This window comes from Eucyclogobius newberryi, unplaced genomic scaffold (assembly GCF_026437365.1).
Source record: "Eucyclogobius newberryi isolate DKJ021-1_F unplaced genomic scaffold, fEucNew1.0.hap1 SCAF_16, whole genome shotgun sequence".
NCBI lineage: Eukaryota > Metazoa > Chordata > Actinopteri > Gobiiformes > Gobiidae > Eucyclogobius > Eucyclogobius newberryi.
In genome coordinates, this window is record NW_027315790.1 from 30,143,062 (window position 1) to 30,168,585 (window position 25,524).

The 25,524-nt window shown below is 47.4% G+C and overlaps 3 protein-coding genes across 3 annotated transcripts; 1 reads left to right on the forward strand and 2 right to left on the reverse strand.

The window, feature by feature from the left end:
• Window positions 1-1,026: 1,026 nt before the first annotated feature.
• LOC140362178 (recoverin-like) lies at window positions 1,027-7,664 on the reverse strand. The gene is made up of 3 exons (XM_072448242.1): window positions 7,153-7,664; window positions 1,212-1,323; window positions 1,027-1,149 (listed from the first exon to the last, which is right to left on the reverse strand). The coding sequence occupies exons 1-3, from the start codon at window positions 7,528-7,530 to the stop codon at window positions 1,064-1,066; spliced, it is 576 nt and encodes a 191-aa protein (XP_072304343.1). The 5' UTR covers window positions 7,531-7,664; the 3' UTR covers window positions 1,027-1,063.
• A 4,793-nt stretch (window positions 7,665-12,457) lies between these two features.
• On the reverse strand, window positions 12,458-17,110 carry tmem238a (transmembrane protein 238a). The gene is made up of 3 exons (XM_072447203.1): window positions 17,022-17,110; window positions 16,313-16,464; window positions 12,458-13,321 (listed from the first exon to the last, which is right to left on the reverse strand). Exons 2-3 carry the CDS (start codon window positions 16,455-16,457, stop codon window positions 13,158-13,160), a joined length of 309 nt encoding a protein of 102 aa, XP_072303304.1. The 5' UTR covers window positions 16,458-16,464; window positions 17,022-17,110; the 3' UTR covers window positions 12,458-13,157.
• A 431-nt stretch (window positions 17,111-17,541) lies between these two features.
• ccdc106b (coiled-coil domain containing 106b) lies at window positions 17,542-24,278 on the forward strand. The gene is made up of 7 exons (XM_072447245.1): window positions 17,542-17,578; window positions 18,094-18,336; window positions 19,239-19,424; window positions 22,056-22,205; window positions 22,752-22,955; window positions 23,142-23,302; window positions 24,076-24,278. The coding sequence occupies exons 1-7, from the start codon at window positions 17,542-17,544 to the stop codon at window positions 24,229-24,231; spliced, it is 1,137 nt and encodes a 378-aa protein (XP_072303346.1). The 3' UTR covers window positions 24,232-24,278.
• The last annotated feature ends 1,246 nt before the right edge of the window (window positions 24,279-25,524 follow it).

Here is a 25,524-nt window from a genome sequence, read left to right on the forward strand (position 1 = left end):
TTCCTGGTATCTATAATGGAATACTGAACCCCTGGAAAGGTAGAGGACCAGGACCAGGACATTTAGATGCTAATCAGGTACTCAGGGTGGTTGAGCCAGGGTCTCACAAAGACAAAGAGGATTCTAATAGGCCATTAAGATTCTGAATAGGCTAGCTCGGTAGATACAAGGGGGGAGTTTCTGTTGAAACAAACAACTCTTTCTACTTCAGGAAGGCTCCGCCCAATGGGCGGGTCTTACCACAGAACAGTATTAATATCGGAGTTCTCGATCTAAATTCTTTTATTGACAATGACTCTTGGATGAGAGTCGAAACGTCTATTTTTTCAAACTGAGTCCAGATGACTACAACTGAAGCTTTTTCTACTATAAAACAATTATGAAATTATACCCACAACCACTGCTTTGAAAACCCTGCGCAGCGCCCCCACATGGACACAATACAAAGTACGGGTAAGTAACAGGTAAAAGTTTCACTGAAATACCATCTATAAAAAGAATTCCAGTCCACTGTCAAAACTTACAGAAAAAACAAATCAAAGTTTTCCCATTTCAAATATTTTATACTAAAATAAATAATAATAATAAATAATTTAATAATACTCGATTGGGAGGGAACAGGAACAAATGAGATCAAAGTAAGAACACTGTAAGAATACTGTAAAAACACTGTAATTACACTGTATTTACTTTGGCTGCAGCGTCAACGTCGCAATATTAATTATATGTTAATGAAATAATCAATATTGCAAATAAATATATTGCAACAATCCAGGTCCATCTAAGGGAAATGTACTAAATTTGAAATGAAAAAGTTGTATTTAAATTTCCTTCTTAATCCGTCTGTTACGTTTTATTTTGAAGCTAATAAATGACTAATAAATTAAGACCAGATAATCTTAATACAACTTAAATTACTGTGTCAAAAAGTATATTAATCTGCAGTAATAATATCTATATTGCAGTATGTGGCAGCCGTATCGCAGTAATATTATGCAGCCTTGGTAGTTACATTGTAATTATACTGTAATTACACTCTTGCTCTCGCAGCTCCTGAGATGTTTTATTTTGAAGGCTGGTACTGAATGAGGCGCAGGGCGTCGTCGTCGTCCAGAACGCCCTGAATGAACTCTCCCTCCGCCACTCGTCCTGCACAAACCGAGGGCACCGCTCAGAACGTGAACGCTAAATGTTTGCTGAGAGTCACTCACCGTCGTCCGGTTTGTCGAAGATCTTCCACAGTTTGTCCGCCCTCTTTTCCGGAGTGTTCTCGTCCTCGGGCAACGTGGAGACCTCCTCTTTCGGGATCATCTTGAAAATGGCCTGTAATAAAAACGTTTAGATGTTTAATCTGCGCTTTGGATGTACGTGCGGGATCTAGATGTACACGGGCTCTGGGCTCTGGTGGTACACGGGTTCTGGTGGTATGAGGGTTCTGGTGGTACGAGGGTTCTGGTGGTACGAGGGTTCTGGTGGTACACAGGCTCTGGTGGTACGAGGGCTCTGGTGGTACGAGGGCTCTGGTGGTACGAGGGTTCTGGTGGTACACAGGCTCTGGTGGTACGAGGGCTCTGGTGGTACGAGGGCTCTGGTGGTACGAGGGCTCTGGTGGTACGAGGGTTCTGGTGGTATGAGGGTTCTGGTGGTACAAGGGTTCTGGTGGTACGAGGGCTCTGGTGGTACACGGGCTCTGGTGGTACGAGGGCTCTGGTGGTACGAGGGCTCTGGTGGTACGAGGGTTCTGGTGGTACGAGGGCTCTGGTGGTACACGGGCTCTGGTGGTACGAGGGCTCTGGTGGTACGAGGGCTCTGGAGGTACGAGGGCTCTGGTGGTACACGGGCTCTGGTGGTACGAGGGCTCTGGTGGTACGAGGGCTCTGGTGGTACGAGGGTTCTGGTGGTACGAGGGCTCTAGTGGTACGAGGGTTCTGGTGGTACGAGGGTTCTGGTGGTACAAGGGTTCTGGTGGTACGAGGGCTCTGGTGGTACGAGGGTTCTGGTGGTACGAGGGTTCTGGTGGTACGAGGGCTCTGGTGGTACACGGGCTCTGGTGGTACGAGGGCTCTGGTGGTACGAGGGCTCTGGTGGTACGAGGGTTCTGGTGGTACGAGGGCTCTAGTGGTACGAGGGTTCTGGTGGTACGAGGGTTCTGGTGGTACACAGGCTCTGGTGGTACGAGGGTTCTGGTGGTACAAGGGTTCTGGTGGTACGAGGGCTCTGGTGGTACGAGGGTTCTGGTGGTACGAGGGTTCTGGTGGTACACGGGCTCTGGTGGTACGAGGGCTCTGGAGGTACGAGGGCTCTGGTGGTACGAGGGTTCTGGTGGTACGAGGGTTCTGGTGGTACAAGGGTTCTGGTGGTACACGGGCTCTGGTGGTACGAGGGCTCTGGAGGTACGAGGGCTCTGGTGGTACGAGGGTTCTGGTGGTACGAGGGTTCTGGTGGTACGAGGATTCTGGTGGTACGAGGGCTCTGGTGGTACGAGGGGTCTGGTGGTACGAGGGCTCTGGAGGTATGAGGGCTCTGGTGGTACGAGGGGTCTGGTGGTACAAGGGCTCTGGAGGTACGAGGGCTCTGGTGGTACGAGGGCTCTGGTGGTACGAGGGCTCTGGAGGTACGAGGGCTCTGGAGGTACGAGGGCTCTGGTGGTAAACGGGCTCTGGAGGTACGAGGGCTCTGGTGGTACGAGGGCTCTGGTGGTACACGGGCTCTGGAGGTACGAGGGCTCTGGAGGTACGAGGGCTCTGGAGGTACGAGGGCTCTGGTGGTACGAGGGCTCTGGAGGTATGAGGGCTCTGGTGGTACGAGGGCTCTGGTGGTACACGGGCTCTGGAGGTACGAGGGCTCTGGAGGTACGAGGGCTCTGGTGGTAAACAGGCTCTGGAGGTACGAGGGCTCTGGAGGTACGAGGGCTCTGGTGGTACGAGGGCTCTGGTGGTAAACAGGCTCTGGAGGTACGAGGGCTCTGGAGGTACGAGGGCTCTGGTGGTACGAGGGCTCTGGTGGTACACGGGCTCTGGAGGTACGAGGGCTCTGGAGGTACGAGGGCTCTGGTGGTAAACAGGCTCTGGAGGTACGAGGGCTCTGGAGGTACGAGGGCTCTGGTGGTACGAGGGCTCTGGTGGTACACGGGCTCTGGAGGTACGAGGGCTCTGGAGGTACGAGGGCTCTGGAGGTACGAGGGCTCTGGTGGTACGAGGGCTCTGGAGGTATGAGGGCTCTGGTGGTACGAGGGCTCTGGTGGTACACGGGCTCTGGAGGTACGAGGGCTCTGGCGGTACGAGGGCTCTTGTGGTATGAGGGCACTGGAGGTACGTGGGCTCCAGTACGTGGGCTCCAGTACGTGGGCTCTGCGCTCTTGCGGTATGTGGGCTCTGGGCTATGGCGGTATGAATATGTGGTTGAAGAAATATCCAAACTTATTTACTTCTTAACTTATAATAATAATAATAATAATAATAATAATAATAATAATAATGATGATAATAATAATAATAATAATAATAATAATAATATATAGTTATATAATATAATACAGTTGTTTTTGGTGTTGAACGTCACTTTCTGAGCTGGGGTCAGTTCTTGCAGAGATCGGTGGATAAGTCCAGTAACTGAAACACACTATAATGTAGATGTTTCTCGTATTGTTTCACCTAAATCTAACGGCCATTTGTGTCCGAGCTGCAGATTAACTCCGCTCTGACCGTCTGATTAAATCAACATTAATCTTTTGACCTCAGACGTGGATCTATAAATAAGCATCAGCCTCAGACTGCGTCACATGTGCACTAGTGAAAATAACTCTTCACAACAGGCTCAGATGCTGCAGATTAGCCATGTCAAGATGATTTTAGTCATTTAGAATGGTTCAGGTCAAAATAAACTAATTAGAATTAAAAAACAAATATCGTAACAATTTTAGAAGCTAAATAAAGTCTTTTACTTCAATATATATTCCAAAAATACACCTAAATGTAAACAGCTTGTAATGTAATCATCTTGATGTTTTGGCCACATTATCTTATTTATCTTTATTTACTAGGATGATTTTCATAAAGCTGGTCAATAACTTCTCAACAAAGAGAATGTCTCACAATCCTGAACAATCGTCACCGCTACTGCACATGTCATATCACTTTGAACCACCAGAGGGCGCGCTTGTATTTCTTGTAGGTAAAACTATTGAGAAGTTTAGTCACATTCATTTTTGACCCCAAATTGTAGTAACATTTTGCTTTTAAAAACTCAGCTGGACAAAGAGTAAAATGTGAGCCTCTCCACTCTTCTTCTTCTTCTTCTTCTTCTTCTTCTTCTTCTTCTTCTTCTTCTTCTTCTTGTTTTTGCAAATTAACTTCGCACAAAAAACACTTACAATAAGGTTTTACTCCATTTTTTCATGTAAAACCCAAAATATTCATGTTTCTTTTGTCGTTTGGATGAAATTTCTCAGCAACAGTGTGTTTAGGAGTCTGCGGTTGGACTACGTAACGATTACTCAATTAATTGACGTTTATTTCAATCATTGATTAGTTGCATTGAATGGATTCACTTGTTTCAGCCAATGGGAAACAGGCTTTCAAGTGCTTATGTCGGGACCAATCATTGCTCAAAACGCAGTCAAGATCAATATATTTAACATTTTAATGAAACATTTCACACATTTTGTCCCAGAATGGCTCATTTTTTGAGTTTTATGATTTAACTTCCTGTTTGTAATTGATGACATCACACTAGGAAATTAATCAAACATTTAATTAATTATTTTTTGATGAATAAAACCATATGGAAGCATCTTTAATTTGTTGAATTCATGCTTAAAAATAATATGTTTCTTTGTGTAAATTCTTCATAAACTTTGTCTGGAATGAGTGTCCCTGGTGTGATGTCACTTCCTGTATGAGTGTCCCTGGTGTGATGTCACTTCCTGTATGAGTGTCCCTGGTGTGATGTCACTTCCTGTATGAGTGTCCCTGGTGTGATGTCACTTCCTGTATGAGTGTCCCTGGTGTGACGTCACTTCCTGTATGAGTGTCCCTGGTGTGACGTCACTTCCTGTATGAATGTCCCTGGTGTGATTTCACTTCCTGTATGTCCCTGGTGTTATGTCACTTCCTGTATGTCCCTGGTGTGATGTCACTTCCTGTATGAGTGTCCCTGGTGTGATGTCACTTCCTGTATGAGTGTCCCTGGTGTGATGTCACTTCCTGAATGAGTGTACCTGGTGTGATGTCACTTCCTGTATGAGTGTCCCTGGTGTGATGATGTCACTTCCTGAATGAGTGTACCTGGTGTGATGTCACTTCCTGTATGAGCGTCCCTGGTGTGATGTCACTTCCTGTCATTTTCTACAAATGTTTCCACTTTTCTACACACAGAATACCTTCTTGATTTATTACATTAGAAAGCCGCAAAAACCTGTCACACTCTTCCTCTGCACCCTCAGTACACTCACCGCACAGATCTCACTCTTCCTCTGCACCCTCAGTACACTCACCACACAGATCTCACACTCTTCCTCTGCACCCTCAGTACACTCACCACACAGATCTCACACTCTTCCTCTGCACCCTCAGTACACTCACCACACAGATCTCACACTCTTCCTCTGCACCCTCAGTACACTCACCACACAGATCTCACACTCTTCCTCTGCACCCTCAGTACACTCACCACACAGATCTCACACTCTTCCTCTGCACCCTCAGTACACTCACCGCACAGATCTCACTCTTCCTCTGCACCCTCAGTACACTCACCACACAGATCTCACACTCTTCCTCTGCACCCTCAGTACACTCACCACACAGATCTCACACTCTTCCTCTGCATCCTCAGTACACTCACCACACAGATCTCACTCTTCCTCTGCACCCTCAGTACACTCACCGCACAGATCTCACTCTTCCTCTGCACCCTCAGTACACTCACCGCACAGATCTTACACTCTTCCTCTGCACCCTCAGTACACTCACCGCACAGATCTCACTCTTCCTCTGTACCCTCAGTACACTCACCGCACAGATCTCACTCTTCCTCTGCACCCTCAGTACACTCACCGCACAGATCTCACTCTTCCTCTGTACCCTCAGTACACTCACCGCACAGATCTCACACTCTTCCTCTGCACCCTCAGTACACTCACCGCACATATCTCACACTCTTCCTCGGCACCCTCAGTACACACACCGCACATATCTCACACTCTTCCTCTGCACCCTCAGTACACTCACCACACAGATCTCACTCTTCCTCTGCACCCTCAGTACACACACCGCACATATCTCACACTCTTCCTCTGCACCCTCAGTACACTCACCACACAGATCTCACACTCTTCCTCTGCACCCTCAGTACACACACCGCACATATCTCACACTCTTCCTCTGCACCCTCAGTACACTCACCGCACAGATCTCTCACTCTTCCTCCGCACCCTCAGTACACTCACCGCACATATCTCACACTCTTCCTCTGCACCCTCAGTACACTCACCGCACAGATCTCTCACTCTTCCTCCGCACCCTCAGTACACTCACCGCACAGATCTCACACTCTTCCTCCGCACCCTCAGTACACTCACCGCACAGATCTCACACTCTTCCTCTGCACCCTCAGTACACTCACCGCACAGATCTCACACTCTTCCTCTGCACCCTCAGTACACACACCGCACATATCTCACACTCTTCCTCTGCACCCTCAGTACACTCACCACACAGATCTCACACTCTTCCTCTGCACCCTCAGTACACACACCGCACATATCTCACACTCTTCCTCTGCACCCTCAGTACACTCACCGCACAGATCTCTCACTCTTCCTCCGCACCCTCAGTACACTCACCGCACATATCTCACACTCTTCCTCTGCACCCTCAGTACACTCACCGCACAGATCTCTCACTCTTCCTCCGCACCCTCAGTACACTCACCGCACAGATCTCACACTCTTCCTCCGCACCCTCAGTACACTCACCGCACAGATCTCACACTCTTCCTCCGCACCCTCAGTACACTCACCGCACAGATCTCACACTCTTCCTCCGCACCCTCAGTACACTCACCGCACAGATCTTACACTCTTCCTCTGCACCCTCAGTACACTCACCGCACAGATCTCACACTCTTCCTCTGCACCCTCAGTACACTCACCGCACAGATCTCCTTGACCTCGTTCTTGGTGATGTATCCGTTCTTGTCCACGTCGAAGAGGGAGAAGGCCCACTCCAGTTTGCGGTCAGTCTTCCCGGTGGAGGTCATGTGCAGGGCGATGATGTACTCCCTGAAGTCCAGAGTGCCGTCGTCGTTGGCGTCGAAGGAGCGGAACACGTGCTGGGCGTAAGTGTGGGCGTCGCTCTCCGGGAAGAACTTGGTGTAAATGGCCTGGAAGTCCTGCTTGGAGATCTTTCCCGAGGGACACTGCTTCTGGAAGTTCTCGTACCACTGAACGATCTCCGTCTCAGAGAATTTGGTGTTGAGTTTGAGGTCCTCCAGGATTTCCTTGGACACGGCGCCACTCTTGTTGCCCATGGTTACTGCGGATGACTTAGTTCGGGGGAATTTCAGACGGATTAACCACGTCTGTCTCTGTATACGCTGCCCAAAGGTTTAGTCAAAACGTTTTAAACTCGATGCCAAAAATATCTGCAAAAAATACAAAGCACTCAAACTGAAATAGTGGAAAACAAAAGGATTTTGACTAATTTTGGAAATCAGAAGGAAATATTACAATCATCTGTTTGGTTATGAATGACAAACTTACTTAAAGGTGCACTATGTCACTTTTTGCTAAACCCAGGCCCAGTTAGAGCTCAAAAATCCTTCCTTTTCTTAAAGAGTGCAGCTGATGTCAGAGTGAGGAGTGTCCTTGTGAGAGCACGACACAAACACAGATCACAGTGTGAGTATTACCTGTCCGCTGAGTCCAGGTGCAGCTCTGAGCAGTGTCTGGAGCTGTGACACCTGAACACATAAGTCCAAGTGGTTCAAACCAGGACGAGGGCGGAGCCACACGGGCGGAGCCACAGGGCGGAGATGTTTGCACCATCGTAAACAAGTGAGTTAGTCAGGTCAGATAATCTGAAGTGAAGAAGATTAAAGGTGTAATGTGGAGGAGGGCTCTCCACCTGCTTGTCTCCATGGTTACTATGTTCCATAGTGTAGCTTTAAAGATGTCTATCCAACTAAAGGAGCAGTTTTTACCATAAAAATCCAGTTTGTTCCTTGGAGCCTCCTCTCTGGGTGTCTGAACCTGCACCTCCTCTGCCTCCTGCACCTCCTGTACCTCCTGTACCTCCTCTGCCCCCTGCACCTCCTTTGCCTCCTGCACCTCCTCTGCCTCCTGTACCTCCTCTGCCTCCTGCACCTCCTCTTGCACCTTCTCTGCCTCCTGTACCTCCTCTGCCTCCTGCACCTCCTCTGCCTCCTGTACCTCCTCTGCCCCCTGCACCTCCTCTGCCTCCTGCACCTCCTCTGCCCCCTGCACCTCCTCTGCCTCCTGTACGTCCTTTGCCTCCTGCACCTCCTCTGCCTCCTGTACCTCCTCTGCCTCCTGCACCTCCTGTACCTCCTGTACCTCCTCTGCCCCCTGCACCTCCTCTGCCTCCTGTACCTCCTCTGCCCCCTGCACCTCCTCTGCCTCCTGCGCCCCCTGCACCTCCTCTGCCTCCTGCACCTCCTCTGCCTCCTGTACCTCCTCTGCCCCCTGCACCTCCTCTGCCTCCTGCACCTCCTCTGCCTCCTGTACCTCCTCTGCCCCCTGTACCTCCTTTGCCTCCTGCACCTCCTCTGCCTCCTGTACCTCCTCTGCCTCCTGCACCTCCTGTACCTCCTGTACCTCCTCTGCCCCCTGCACCTCCTCTGCCTCCTGTACCTCCTCTGCCCCCTGCACCTCCTCTGCCTCCTGCACCTCCTCTGCCTCCTGCGCCCCCTGCACCTCCTCTGCCTCCTGCACCTCCTCTGCCTCCTGTACCTCCTCTGCCTCCTGTACCTCCTCTGCCTCCTGTACCTCCTCTGCCTCCTGTACCTCCTCTGCCCCCTGCACCTCCTCTGCCCCCTGCACCTCCTGTGCCTCCTGTACCTCCTCTGCCTCCTGTACCTCCTCTGCCTCCTGTACCTCCTCTGCCTCCTGTACCTCCTCTGCCTCCTGTACCTCCTCTGCCTCCTGTACCTCCTCTGCCCCCTGCACCTCCTCTGCCTCCTGCACCTCCTCTGCCTCCTGCGCCCCCTGCACCTCCTCTGCCTCCTGCACCTCCTCTGCCTCCTGCGCCCCCTGCACCTCCTCTGCCTCCTGCACCTCCTCTGCCTCCTGTACCTCCTCTGCCTCCTGTACCTCCTCTGCCTCCTGTACCTCCTCTGCCTCCTGTACCTCCTCTGCCCCCTGCACCTCCTCTGCCCCCTGCACCTCCTGTGCCTCCTGCAGCTCCCGTGCCTCCTGCACCTCCCGCGCCTCCTGCACCTCGGGTCAGGACTCACTCCAAACATTAATGAGATTAGAGAAGTTTGATCTGCTGTAAAAATAACTGTGTAAACATGTGTCCAGCCTCACAGGATCTAAACTGTGGCGCTCTGTGTTTATGACTCAAAAGTCATTCGTTACACATAACTACTTATTAAAACATAATGTATTACGTCACATGGGGATTACTTTGTTTTATTTATAAGTATCAAATGTGGGTGTAATCCCTCATTCATCCAGGAGTGTTCCAATGTAGAAGAAGGTTCAGTTTTATCATCCTGACTCAGGTTAGAAAAAACAAAAAAAACCTTGTTTTTTCTCCAGATGATAAAACTGAACCTTCTTCTACAATAAGTATCAAATGTGTGATTTTATATTGTTATGGTTGTAAAGCACTTTTGAGTGTGCACGTGTTGTTCTGAATACATGTGTTTGATATGTTCTTTAAAGCTGGTCTAGGATAAACTGGAAATAAAAGTCAAGTCAAGTAAAGTAAAGCAGTTTTTGGAGTGAGTGACAGTGTCACACCTTCAGGAGCCTGGGCTGATGGGGCTTCACCCTCTGCTGCTGCCGCTCACCTCACATGAACTTTGACCATCAGAAAGATGTTTGAGACCAATGACTAAATGAAACGTGTTTCCTGGATTACATTTGGCTGTTGTGCAGAACCTGGACACTCCCGCCTCGTTGTAGTTGGAGGAATCAGAAGGAGAATCCATTAAAAGCAGGATTAGAAGCTAAAGTGGAGGAGATACTTGTGAGGAGGTGCATTGTGGGGGTTGGACAGGATTTGGCAGCAGGACAAAGCAAACATCCAAAGCTTCAGAGGCACTCGATTAGGACCAGGGCTTGTCCTTTAAAGAGTCCAGGCCAAAAACGGCTCTAATCTGCCGCTGTCACGAACACCGCGGTCAGATATGGTCAGATATGGTCAGATATGGTCAGATATGGTCAGATATGGTCAGATATGGTCAGATATGATCAGATATGGTCAGATATGGTCAGATACGGTCAGATATGGTCAGATATGATCAGATATGGTCAGATATGGTCAGATATGATCAGATATGGTCAGATACGGTCAGATATGGTCAGATATGATCAGATATGGTCAGATATGGTCAGATACGGTCAGATATGGTCAGATATGATCAGATATGGTCAGATATGGTCAGATATGATCAGATATGGTCAGATACGGTCAGATATGGTCAGATATGATCAGATATGGTCAGATATGATCAGATGTTCGATTTCACATAAGCCAGATTTGAGCGTTTTGAGACTAAATGACTGACTCACACGTGCACGAGCTGGATATCATTTAGTTTTGTCTTCTCAATATCAATTTCATGAGCATAAACAAGACAGACTTTTAATAATTCCCATTTAAAACATAAAAATAGTGAGATATTCTGCTCCAAACACACACTTTTACTGACATAGGAGGACTGGCAATGGACCTTCATCAAAATGTGATTAATTGCACAGCCTAACGAACTATGAACGACACAAAATACAACGTATATTTATTGATGAGAAACAACCACAAAAACAGTCCATTTAGAACTGTTTGGCCTTTGATGTATTTGACTGTCCCAAACTCCAGCCTTGAACTTTACTGCTTCGGGACACGGAGAGCGTAATCCAATTAGAGCCACTGTCTGCGGCTAATGCTAATGCTAATGCTGCACTTTTCACTTCTACTTAATGATGATCTGAAAAGGGGACGTGACAAGAAACAGGTCTCATGTATGTGAGTACGTATATACTCACATACATGATACATGTATGTGAGTATGTACTCACATACATGTATCATGTACTCACATACATGATACATGTATGTGAGTACATACTCACATACATGAACCAATTATTATTGACAAAGCATATACATACATTTTTATATACATACATACACATACATACGTATGTGCGTGTGTGCGTACACACACACACACACACACACACACACGTGTGTGAATTTTATTTTCTGCGCTCCATACATGTTGTTGTGCTGAGTGTGTGAACATTGTGCAAACGCACAGATGCAGCTCAGAGGAAACAGTGTCACACACGACTGAGCCGAGCTCCTCTGGGACTTCCAGACACAGACCGAATGGTAATGGAACCAACCAGACATAGTGGTGGTGGAGAAGGGTCAGAGGAAAGCCGTGGTGGTGGACATTGCAGTGCATCATGGGACGGTAACATCCGGAAAAAGGAACATGAGAAACTAGAGGAATACCAAGGCCTCAGGGAGGAGCTGGAGAAGGCCTGGAGCCTGAAAGTATCAGTGGTGCCCAACGTGACCGGAGCACTTAGGGCAGTGACTCCCAAACTGGAGGAATATATATATATGAATATATAAATATACTCATATATATATATATATATATATATACACACACTATACTTTCTACATAAATAACATGCAATTGCATTGCAGCAATGAATTTTAAAATAATTTAGATGAAATAATACATAAAGTCCCCTCTAGAGGGCAGTGTGGTGACGACACAGGAGGTCACTAATCCACAATTAATCCCTGGGTTTGACGCCATTTTTAAAGTCTGTGGAAATAAAGGTCAAAGGTGAGTGGGATTAGAACGAGGGGAGTTTCCTCTGAGGAATCTCCTGTGACGTCATTTCCTGTTTACTTTCATTAGTAGAGGGTGTGTCATGTGGAATGAGACACTAAGAAACCACCATGTGTTATATAAGGAATGGACCTGCTTCTGTGACTATTTCAATTACACAATATTAAACACTTTATCATGTGGTCTTAGACAAGTCTTGTATATAAATTATATTTTTACTATCGATACTTGCTTAAATGAGTATAGTTATAGTCGCATGGTACATTTTCCATTAAAAAGAATGAATCTTACAGATTTGTGCAGGTATTTTATTATAAATACACCTGTAAGAAATTTTAAGTCATTCATAAAAAGAGAACATACAGTTATTTTAATTGGTATATAAAGCAAGTTTAAGTTTTGAATTGAAATACAGTACATGTAACAAACTAAAAGCATGCATAATACTGTAACACTGATAAAGTTTAAAAACAGAAATATAACAATTCACTCTGAAGCAGATAATGTTGGTTTTAAATAAAAGTACATGTGTTAGTGTTGCCGTGATCCATTTCGGTCTGATAATTACAGGTTTAACGTCATTTAAACCTTATTCAGTCTGTTTTAGGCCAGTATAGCTCCTGTTTCAAGGGGCAGCTCTCGTCTCCATGGAGATGTTATTTTACTTGAATATTCCACACTATGGCATTAAACTTGTGTAGGATGATTGATTTCATTACCAAATAAATCTTGAAAAACATGACACAACAACGCAGTGTGGCCTGCTCGTCTCCATGGAGACGTCTCAACTAAAGTTACACAAAGCACCTTTCATTTGAATTTAGCCTTTTTAACCAAGATGAACTGAAGTCCTGGTTTAGATCTGTTTTAGTTACAACTTATTCTCCAGAGAAATCAGGTCTAGTCCAGTATTAGACCGACAACAGCTTGAGACCATTTTTATGATTGAAATAATACTTTGAAGGCTAAATTATTTTGAAATTGTACTTGGTATGAAAGTTTAGACCCTCCTTGTAATGTAATACTGTCTCCAGCAGATGGCGCCTCAACCACTGGACTTGAAATGCTCCGTGCTGCTTAGTATTGCTCAGTATCGCTCAGCGGTGGCTCTGGTAGCCGCGGAACCTGCGACTGAGATTCCGGGCCAATCGGTCGACGGCGCTGCCGATGTGTCCCAGCTCCTTCCTGGAACTCAGGCCCTCGATGTTGCCGGTGTACCACAGCACCCAACCTCCCAGGGACATCAGCACGAACAGGGCCCCTGCAATGCAAATGTCATATACACATATTAGATCTTATACATCCACAAGTCTCCTCTTCGTCTTAGCCTCCTGTTTCTTGCATCTTTTACCTACACATTCACTATTCCTCCTGCTGGTGCCAGAGTCAGGACTAAACATGGACCGGCCTCCTGCTGGTGCCAGAGTCAGGACTGAACATGGACCGGCCTCTTGCTGGTGCCAGAGTCAGGACTAAACATGGACCAGCCTCCTGCTGGTGCCAGAGTCAGGACTAAACATGGACAGGCCTCCTGCTGGTGCCAGAGTCAGGACTAAACATGGACCAGCCTCCTGCTGGTGCCAGAGTCAGGACTAAACATGGACAGGCCTCCTGCTGGTGCCAGAGTCAGGACTAAACATGGACCGGCCTCCTGCTGGTGCCAGAGTCAGGACTAAACATGGACCGGCCTCCTGCTGGTGCCTAGAGTCAGGACTAAACATGGACCGGCCTGCTGCTGGTGCCAGAGTCAGGACTAAACATGGACCGGCCTCCTGCTGGTACCCAGAGTCAGGACTAAACATGGGCCGGCCTCCTGCTGGTGCCAGAGTCAGGACTAAACATGGACCGGCCTCCTGCTGGTGCCCAGAGTCAGGACTAAACATGGACAGGCCTCCTGCTGGTGCCAGAGTCAGGACTAAACATGGACCGGCCTCCTGCTGGTGCCAGAGTCAGGACTAAACATGGACCGGCCTCCTGCTGGTGCCCAGAGTCAGGACTAAACATGGACCGGCCTCCTGCTGGTGCCCAGAGTCAGGACTAAACATGGACAGGCCTCCTGCTGGTGCCAGAGTCAGGACTAAACATGGACCGGCCTCCTGCTGGTGCCCAGAGTCAGGACTAAACATGGACAGGCCTCCTGCTGGTGCCAGAGTCAGGACTAAACATGGACCGGCCTCCTGCTGGTGCCAGAGTCAGGACTAAACATGGACCGGCCTCCTGCTGGTGCCAAGAGTCAGGACTAAACATGGACCGGCCTCCTGCTGGTGCCAGAGTCAGGACTAAACGTGGACCGGCCTCCTGCTGGTGCCAGAGTCAAGACTAAACATGGACCGGCCTCCTGCTAGTGCCCAGAGTCAGGACTAAACATGGACCGGCCTCCTGCTGGTGCCAGAGTCAGGACTAAACATGGACCGGCCTCCTGCTGGTGCCAGAGTCAGGACTAAACATGGACCGGCCTCCTGCTGGTGCCTAGAGGCAGGACTAAACATGGACCGGCCTCCTGCTGGTGCCTAGAGTCAGGACTAAACATGGACCGGCCTCCTGCTGGTGCCTAGAGTCAGGACTGAACATGGACCGGCCTCTTGCTGGTGCCCAGAGTCAGGACTAAACATGGACAGGCCTCCTGCTGGTGCCAGAGTCAGGACTAAACATGGACCAGCCTCCTGCTGGTGCCAGAGTCAGGACTAAACATGGACAGGCCTCCTGCTGGTGCCTAGAGTCAGGACTAAACATGGGCCGGCCTCCTGCTGGTGCCAGAGTCAGGACTAAACATGGACCGGCCTCCTGCTGGTGCCCAGAGTCAGGACTAAACATGGGCCGGCCTCCTGCTGGTGCCAGAGTCAGGACTAAACATGGACCGGCCTCCTGCTGGTGCCCAGAGTCAGGACTAAACATGGACCGGCCTCCTGCTGGTGCCAGAGTCAGGACTAAACATGGACCGGCCTCCTGCTGGTGCCCAGAGTCAGGACTAAACATGGACCGGCCTCCTGCTGGTGCCCAGAGTCAGGACTAAACATGGACCGGCCTCCTGCTGGTGCCCAGAGTCAGGACTAAACATGGACCGGCCTCCTGCTGGTGCCCAGAGTCAGGACTAAACATGGACCGGCCTCCTGCTGGTGCCAGAGTCAGGACTAAACATGGACCGGCCTCCTGCTGGTGCCCAGAGTCAGGACTAAACATGGACCGGCCTCCTGCTGGTGCCAGAGTCAGGACTAAACATGGACCGGCCTCCTGCTGGTGCCAGAGTCAGGACTAAACATGGACCGGCCTCCTGCTGGTGCCAGAGTCAGGACTAAACATGGACCGGCCTCCTGCTGGTGCCAGAGTCAGGACTAAACATGGACCGGCCTCCTGCTGGTGCCCAGAGTCAGGACTAAACATGGACCGGCCTCCTGCTGGTGCCCAGAGTCAGGACTAAACATGGACCGGCCTCCTGCTGGTGCCCAGAGTCAGGACTAAACATGGACCGGCCTCCTGCTGGTGCCAGAGTCAGGACTAAACATGGACCGGCCTCCTGCTGGTGCCAGAGTCAGGACTAAACATGGACCGGCCTCCTGCTGGTGCCTAGAGTCAGGACTAAACATGGACCGGCCTCCTGCTGGTGCCTAGAGTCAGGACTAAACATGGACCGGCCTCCTGCTGGTGCCTAGAGTCAGGACTAAACATGGACCGGCCTCTTGCTGGTGCCCAGAGTCAGGACTAAACATGGACAGGCCTCCTGCTGGTGCCAGAGTCAGGACTAAACATGGACCGGCCTCCTGCTGGTGCCAGAGTCAGGACTAAACATGGACAGGCCTCCTGCTGGTGCCAGAGTCAGGACTAAACATGGACCGGCCTCCTGCTGGTGCCAGAGTCAGGACTAAACATGGACCGGCCTCCTGCTGGTGCCAGAGTCAGGACTAAACATGGACCGGCCTCCTGCTGGTGCCAGAGTCAGGACTAAACATGGACCGGCCTCCTGCTGGTGCCAGAGTCAGGACTAAACATGGACCGGCCTTTGATTTGATTCTAATGCATTTTCTTATTCTGTAAAGCACTTTAAATTACTAAAGTACAATATGTTTTCTATGAATAATCTCAATTTAGACACATTCAACAGAAGAAGCCTCATGTTTTCACCCTCGTCATGAACGGATCGATGCTGAAGCACTTCTACTGAAAGAACAGGTCAAGTTTGTGACTATTTGACCGTTTTCAGATGCATTTGTGGATTCGTGCTGTTTTAGAAGCCACATTTCAGACATTCTCTTACCCGTGTACACAAACAGGTCTCCGAAGTCCTTCCCTCTGAACCGGAGCGGTGCAAAGACCCCCACCAGCAGAGCGGAGCCTCCCAGTAAGTCCATGAACACAGCGAAGCCCAGGGCCAGTTTACAGTGGGACAGACCCCCACACATGTTACACCTGGGGGAGGCACAAGGCGACACAGATCAATGAGCTTTCTGCACACGGCTCCTGACTTTCCACAATAAAACAAGATATTTAAATGTAACGTTATTAATGTAGGTCATCTTATGTCTTCAGTTTCAGAATGTTATTGTGTTTTAAAACTAAAGTCCTAAACCCAGAGACTTTCAGCTCTAGTCAAAGCCCGCTCTCTGTATGCCTCCTTTGTTATAATTAGATATACTTTAAATAAACTTGTATTTATTCAACTTGTACTTATACTCATCTGTATGTATGTGTATCTTATCTTTTGCTACTTTAATTATCTACATTTTAAACAGTAAGAGTTTTACACAGAACATCAACACTACACTTAGACTTTTATTAGATTATATTAGAGTTAGTAAACTATTAATGAAATAGTAAGTGCTAAAATGCAGAGTTTGTTTTACACTTTCATGTCCTTGTTTCAGGTCCAAACCCAAAACCCCCAAAAACATCTCCAAACTTTGTGTCTCGATAAAACACTTTAAAAACAGGTCAAAGTTCATCTTTGAGGCGTTTCTTCCTCTCACCTGATCGTGTCGCTCACTCGTCCTCAGAAACTCTCTTCACAAATGTCGTTGCGGGGTTTTGGGGGTTTTGCACATTGTTTTGCAGCGCACTTTTGTTGCGTGTTTGCGCCTTTCTGCTGCTTGTCTTCACCTGCCCCGCGCCACGCCCGGCTCTGACGCACTTCCTCCTTAGCACAAAGCCTTTCAAACTAAAAGCGTTGGAGTGAAATGTGACAGAGACACGCGCAGAGACACTGGCGCAGAGACACGCTCAGAGACGCGCCCAAAAGCCCCGACCCCGGGCCTGTTTGGCGCACCTCCTCATCACCTGCGCGTCTCCCCTTTGCGCATGTGTGAGCAGCACCTGTGCGCCACCTGTGCGCCACCTGTGCGCCACTTATAATCAGGTAATTGCCGCTGACAGCGTGAGCTCAGAGCGCAGAGCGGCAGCTGCGCGTCCCAGACCGTATTACTCAAGTATAAGTCTACACTCAAGGATTGGAGGCATAATAACGCACTAAAACCTCATTATTACGCAGACATGGACCCTCGGAGCGGCAGAGAGGACGCAAACCCAGGTAACGCCGCAGTCACTCCTGCAGTGCAAGTGTGCCAAACAAATCAGGCAATTGTGCACAAAACATCGTCTTTTGCACAATTTGACTGGAAGAAAGACGGTAATGCTCCGTGTGACCCGTGCTTTTCACGTGCTTTTCACGTGCATTATCATGTGCATATCACGTGCATATCATGGCCATTGACAGTAACATTGCACTAATTGGTTTGCACATGGCGCGTGTGCTTTTTGTGGCTAACAAACTGCGGATCATTCACTATTTTATCAGTTTGTCTTGTATCATTAACACTGTGTCATTTATTGGAACCTTTTCTGACTAAAACACCCTCTTACTGACGTATGCACGTCTGCAGCCACATGTACATCATCAGTAAACTTGTGGCCTACTAACTATAAACATAACTATTATACATTTATATGCTGATTGTAGTTTCATTTTCCTCAGTCATGACTCTATACACGTTCACTAAACCGCTCAGTCGAGGATAGTGTGAAAATGTCCCTGTGTTGTTCCAGAGCACTACCTGGTGCCGGGCCCCTCAGAGGAGGCCCCAGCCAGAAGAGGAGGAGGAGGAGGTGGCTCGGGAGGTGGAGGTCTGTATCTAGACGCCTACGAGGAGGCCCCAGCTAGAAGAGGAGGAGGTGGCTCGGGAGGTGGAGGTCTGTACCTGGACGCCTACGAAGTGTCCTTCCCTTTGGATGAAAGTGTGGAGCGACCTCAGGCCTATCACATCAACCAAGGCCCGAGGATGGTGGACGGTACATGTGCTTCTACTACTACTACTAATACTACTACTAATACGACTACGACTACTACTCCTACTACTACTAATACTACTACTACTAATACTACTACTATTAATACTACTACTACTAATACGACTACTACTCCTATTAAAACTATTAATACTACTACTAATACGACTACTACTCCTACTCCTACTATTAATACTGCTACTGCTACTACTACTTCTACTACTACTACTTTATATTACTACTACTTTATATTACTACTACTTGTATTACTACTACTTATATTACTACTACTACAACTACTTCTATTACTACTTCTATTAATACTACTACAACTACTTATATTAATACTACTACTACTACTTCTATTAATACTACTACTGCTACTACAACTACTACAGATAGTTCTATTAATACTACTACTACTGCAACTACTACTACAACTACTGCAACTACAACTACTACAGATACTTCTATTAATACTACTACTGCAACTACAACTACTGCAACTACTGCAACTACTACTACTACTAATACTACTACTACTGCAACTACTACAACTACTACTACAACTGTCGTATCCTTAGATAAGACACTAGTATGAGTATGTGTGAGTCAGAGGCGTATGGCAGATAGGCAGCCTCACATGCATCAGTCTGCCCCAGGGCAGCTGCGGCTACAAAAGTAGCTTACCACCACCAAGTGGAACAAATTGATTATGCAGTATTATTAATACTACTATTAATACTACTATTATTGTACTAGACATTATCGCTTTGATGAAAAGTCTGCTATATGCTCATGACCTCACTGAAAGACAAAATGATATGTCGGTCTGGTCATAGTTTGAGGGGGTCATTGAAGGTGCGGGTACAGCCAAGTATTAATGTTTTATGTCCTTGTTCCAGAGGGCGTGGTCCAGGAGCCCTCGCCCTACAGCCCCTTCATCCTGGTGTCAAACCTGCGCGCCCACCTCTACGTGGCACTGGAGAAGAACGCCTGGCTCCTGAAGCGCATCGAGGAGCTGGAGGAGGAGAGGAACTTCCTGCGCTGCCAACTGGACCGCTTCATCGTCAACATGAGGGCACAAGAGGGTACTGTACACAAGCTCATCATGAGGGCACAAGAGGGTACTGTACACAAGCTCATCATGAGGGCACAAGAGGGTACTGTACACAAGCTCATCATGAGGGCACAAGAGGGTACTGTACACAAGCTCATCATGAGGGCACAAGAGGGTACTGTACACAAGCTCATCATGAGGGCACAAGAGGGTACTGTACACAAGCTCATCATGAGGGCACAAGAGGGTACTGTACACAAGCTCATCATGAGGGCACAAGAGGGTACTGTACACAAGCTCATCATGAGGGCACAAGAGGGTACTGTACACAAGCTCATCATGGGCACAAGAGGGTACTGTACACAAGCTCATCATGAGGGCACAAGAGGGTACTGTACACAAGCTCATCATGAGGGCACAAGAGGGTACTGTACACAAGCTCATCATGAGGGCACAAGAGGGTACTGTACACAAGATCATCATGAGGGCACAAGAGGGTACTGTACACAAGCTCATCATGAGGGCACAAGAGGGTACTGTACACAAGCTCATCATGAGGGCACAAGAGGGTACTGTACACAAGCTCAACATGAGGGCACAAGAGGGTACTGTACACAAGATCATCATGAGGGCACAAGAGGGTACTGTACACAAGATCATCATGAGGGCACAAGAGGGTACTGTACACAAGCTCATCATGAGGGCACAAGAGGGTACTGTACACAAGCTCATCATGAGGGCACAAGAGGGTACTGTACACAAGCTCATCATGAGGGCACAAGAGGGTACTGTACACAAGATCATCATGAGGGCACAAGAGGGTACTGTACACAAGATCATCATGAGGGCACAAGAGGGTACTGTACACAAGATCATCATGAGGGCACAAGAGGGTACTGTACACAAGCTCATCATGAGGGCACAAGAGGGTACTGTACACAAGCTCATCATGAGGGCACAAGAGGGTACTGTACACAAGCTCATCATGAGGGCACAAGAGGGTACTGTACACAAGCTCATCATGAGGGCACAAGAGGGTACTGTACACAAGCTCATCATGAGGGCACAAGAGGGTACTGTACACAAGCTCATCATGGGCACAAGAGGGTACTGTACACAAGCTCATCATGAGGGCACAAGAGGGTACTGTACACAAGCTCATCATGAGGGCACAAGAGGGTACTGTACACAAGCTCATCATGAGGGCACAAGAGGGTACTGTACACAAGATCATCATGAGGGCACAAGAGGGTACTGTACACAAGCTCATCATGAGGGCACAAGAGGGTACTGTACACAAGCTCATCATGAGGGCACAAGAGGGTACTGTACACAAGCTCAACATGAGGGCACAAGAGGGTACTGTACACAAGATCATCATGAGGGCACAAGAGGGTACTGTACACAAGATCATCATGAGGGCACAAGAGGATACTGTACACAAGCTCATCATGAGGGCACAAGAGGGTACTGTACACAAGCTCATCATGAGGGCACAAGAGGGTACTGTACACAAGCTCATCATGAGGGCACAAGAGGGTACTGTACACAAGATCATCATGAGGGCACAAGAGGGTACTGTACACAAGATCATCATGAGGGCACAAGAGGGTACTGTACACAAGATCATCATGAGGGCACAAGAGGGTACTGTACACAAGCTCATCATGAGGGCACAAGAGGGTACTGTACACAAGCTCATCATGAGGGCACAAGAGGGTACTGTACACAAGCTCATCATGAGGCCACAAGAGGGTACTGTACACAAGCTCATCATGAGGGCACAAGAGGGTACTGTATACAAGCTCATCATGAGGGCACAAGAGGGTACTGTACACAAGATCATCATGAGGGCACAAGAGGGTACTGTACACAAGATCATCATGAGGGCACAAGAGGGTACTGTACACAAGATCATCATGAGGGCACAAGAGGGTACTGTACACAAGATCATCATGAGGGCACAAGAGGGTACTGTACACAAGCTCATCATGAGGGCACAAGAGGGTACTGTACACAAGATCATCATGAGGGCACAAGAGGGTACTGTACACAAGCTCAACATGAGGGCACAAGAGGGTACTGTACACAAGCTCATCATAAGGGCACAAGATGGTACTGTACACAAGCTCATCATGAGGGCACAAGAGGGTACTGGACACAAGATCATCATGAGGGCACAAGAGGGTACTGTACACAAGCTCATCATGAGGCCACAAGAGGGTAATGTACACAAGCTCATCATGAGGGCACAAGAGGGTACTGTACACAAGTTCATCATGAGGGCACAAGAGGGTACTGTACACAAGCTCATCATGAGGGCACAAGAGGGTACTGTACACAAGATCATCATGAGGGCACAAGAGGGTACTGTACACAAGCTCATCATGAGGGCACAAGAGGGTACTGTACACAAGCTCATCACGAGGGCACAAGAGGGTACTGTACACAAGCTCATCACGAGGGCACAAGAGGGTACTGTATACAAGACGCGTGTGTTTGTTGTTGGTAATGACCGCAATAATAAGGTTTTATATCTGCTTTAGACCTGGAGATATATCGCAATGTATGTTTTTAGCACTTTTCACCTTTCAAAAGAATGTAATATTTAGTTTTGATGGTTAATAACTCTGAAACTCATGGATACGGTGTCGATTGTCAGACTGGTGCACGGATCCTCAGCGCAGTGCGAAGGTTCAGCCCGACAGCTGTCCATCTCCTCCGTCTCCAATGACGACCCGATCGGGCATGACCCTGAAGCGGCTGCAGGGGGCAGGGGCCAGGATACGCCACCGCGGCGCGGCCATACCCGGTAAGACATCCATGCCACATTATTTACTCTCATATATCTCGACTGCAGATACGATCATCAGTGCAATAACAGCTTGGATTAGCACTCTGGACTCACAGCAACAGGGTCTGGGCATTGTGTCCTTCAGTGGGATTTTCCTGATTAAATGAAGGTTATTTAAACACAGATTTAATTTGCTTCTATTCATTTTTTTTAACTAAAATGTGGTACTCTGGATGCTAGAACACACACAGCATTAACATTGGTTCAAAACTGGAACTAAATTGGGGACTAAACCTAAACGACCTGGACTGAACCTGGACATGATGCTGGATGGGATTTGAAACGGCCCAGTTCAAGCAAAATAAATGATAGAACAATTTTCCCCCCCTTTTTAATTAAAACAAATAAAATGTATATACATATATAATGGTACCAGCCAAACTGGTTTTAAATAATCACGTAACGATTAAAAAGCCTCACATTTTGCCTTGCAAACCCTTGAAATGGACTTGAATCTCAAATTGGTTAAATGTATTTCTATCTGTCTGGACTTGGTGGTTGTAGTGAAACAAGAGTACCATCTGGAGGAGGAGAGAGGAGAGTTCTACACAGAGGATGAGTTTGTGGAGGAGGCAGAGGAGGAGGAGGAGGAGGAAGACTCGTCGGTGGAGCAAGGATCAAAGAAGAGCCGGGGCCGAGCGAGCGGAGAGCCGCGTATGAAAATGAGACGCATCTTTAGGATCACACATGGCCGCGAGAGGCAAAGAGGTCAGTCATCCAATCAGTGCATGAATATACTGTACATAGAGCACGTGGATTACTGCTAAGAATACTTGTATTGTAAGTTAATGTAAGTATTAGTTACCGTCATTTCTCCACATATTTATGGGCGTGCCTGCTGCGAGTCCACACGCATGCTCATGCTTTTCTCCTCCGGCTCGCGTCCCTCCTCAGTGAAGGACCCCGACGGCGTGTTGATCCGCTACAAGAAGATCCTGACCACGTACCAGAGGGTGAGGAGCATGTCCAGAGCTTTTCAGGTCCACGGAGTCGACCGGAACACCATGGCCTCCACCTCGCCCATCGCCGAGCTGCTGCTCATCGCGCCGGAGAAGGTACAAAGAGCTCAGTCCGAGGAAACGTGTGCTCAAAAGTACAGTTACATGGCTGACTCTCAGTAGGACCTTTCCTGGGTCTTGTTCTTTATCTAAACTCGCATAATATAATGTGATCATGTATAAGAAACATTTTTGTTGTCCGATAGTATCAGCCTGGCAGTTTGCTGAATGTCCACCCCGCTCTTCTTCCCCATTTCACCCCAAAATGTTCTAGTAGAAAAAGTCTTTAAAGTCTAGTAGTAGTAGTAGTAGTAGTAGTAGTAGTAGTAGTAGTAGTAGTAGTAGTAGTAGTAGTAGTAGTAGTAGTAGTAGTAGTAGTAGTAGTAGTAGTAGTAGTAGTAGTAGTAGTAGTAGTAGTAGTAGTAGTAGTAGTAGTTACAGTAGTAGTTACAGTAGTAGTTACAGAAGTAGTAGTTACAGAAGTAGTAGTAGTAGTTACAGAAGTAGTAGTTACAGAAGTAGTAGTTACAGAAGTAGTAGTAGTAGTTACAGAAGTAGTAGTTACAGAAGTAGTAGTAGTAGTTACAGAAGTAGTAGTTACAGAAGTAGTAGTTACAGTAGTAGTTACAGAAGTAGTAGTAGTAGTAGTTACAGAAGTAGTAGTAGTAGTAGTTACAGGAGTAGGAGTAGTAGTATTAATAGAAGTATCTGTAGTAGTTGTAGTTTGACACGCCAATCAATCCTTTTTAAAATGTGGCTTTTGCTTGTCGTTTGAGTTTGAAATGTTGCTGTGACCCCTGTGACCCCTGTGACTCGTGCGTTCATTCCAGATGGCGGAAGTGGGAGAGTTCGAGGCGTCGAAGGAGAAACTCTTGGATTACGCCCGCCGCTGTTACAAAATGATGGACGAAGAGACTCATGCCAAAGTCCAGACCATGAAGAAGACTCACAAGCTGCTGCCCATCTCCTACAGGTTCAGAAACTGACCCCTGCAGACCAGTCCGGGGCCAACAATGTCGAGTGCGGAGCCTGTATGTTCACTGAACTCTGCTTTGTTCACGTTCGTTCTGTGTTATGTAAAAAGCAGAATATAAAGATTGTATTATTTTGATGGGCTTGAATTTTAATAGCCAAGATATTTTGTTTTATTATTTATTTATGGAAGCGCATAACTTGGGGAAATGTTGTATGTTAGTTATGTTATTTTATCCTCAAGTTATGTTTTGTTAACTTCACAATTAACAATATTTTTGGTTTGTTTTGAAAATTTAAAAGTTGCAATGAACACAAAATTATAAAAAAAATCAAGATTTGCAAATACTTGTCTTGGTTATTGAGCCTACAGCGCCCTCCAGAGGAACTAAGAGCTATTGCGTCTTCTGGTGGCAAAATCCTTCTATAATAGATCTAGTCAAGTGCTATTTACTAAGCTTTTTACTACCGTGTTCTTGAATTGATTTATATATAGTTGTATTTCACCGTAGAAAGCACAAAATCCCCAAACTTTACACGTACGACCTGGAGCAATCACAATTATTCGTACAAACACATGTACGTAAGGGACGTGGCCGGGTATAGGTGGTAGGTGAAAACGGACATTTCAACACTCTAGCCTCAAATGCAGACCAATAAAAGATTACTAAAAAAACATGAATCAAACCTGAATTCAACTAATGACAAGGGAACACAGTTAAAACCTGGCTAAACGCTTTTATACGCTTATATAAAGTTTGATTTGCAAATGTTCCCTTTAATATCACTCATGTATTCAATGTCCTTTCAAGTAAAGTTAATCAAGTTTAGATTAGGAAGTAAAAACGGACAATTTTTACAGCAATAAATCATTTTGGGATCGTTTTAACGTTGGAGATTTGTAGGAACTTCATTTCCCACATCCACTTGCAGTTTGCCCTTTAACCTCCCTCTGGACCAATCACAATCTAAAGTTTAGCGGGAAGTAGTAAAACTCGCAAGTTTTGACCGACAGCGAGTTTCGACCAATAGAAAAGCGGGAGATGTCTCTGCTGTCCAATCAGGAGGCAGCGGGGCGGGGCCTGTGTCCAGCGGGGCATCGGAGGAGGAGGTGTTCCTGGAAGCCATCTTGGATGTGCGGACTGATTGTTTAGCGAAAAGAATTGACATTTTATTAAATGTTAGCTTTTATATTCGTCCCCTGAAGATTTGCTGCATCCAGACGAGTGAAGAAAGTGGTCGGGGAAATTCAGGTAAACTCTCCGTGTCCATAACTGGTCCGTAGTGTCGGCACAGCTCTGCCGCTC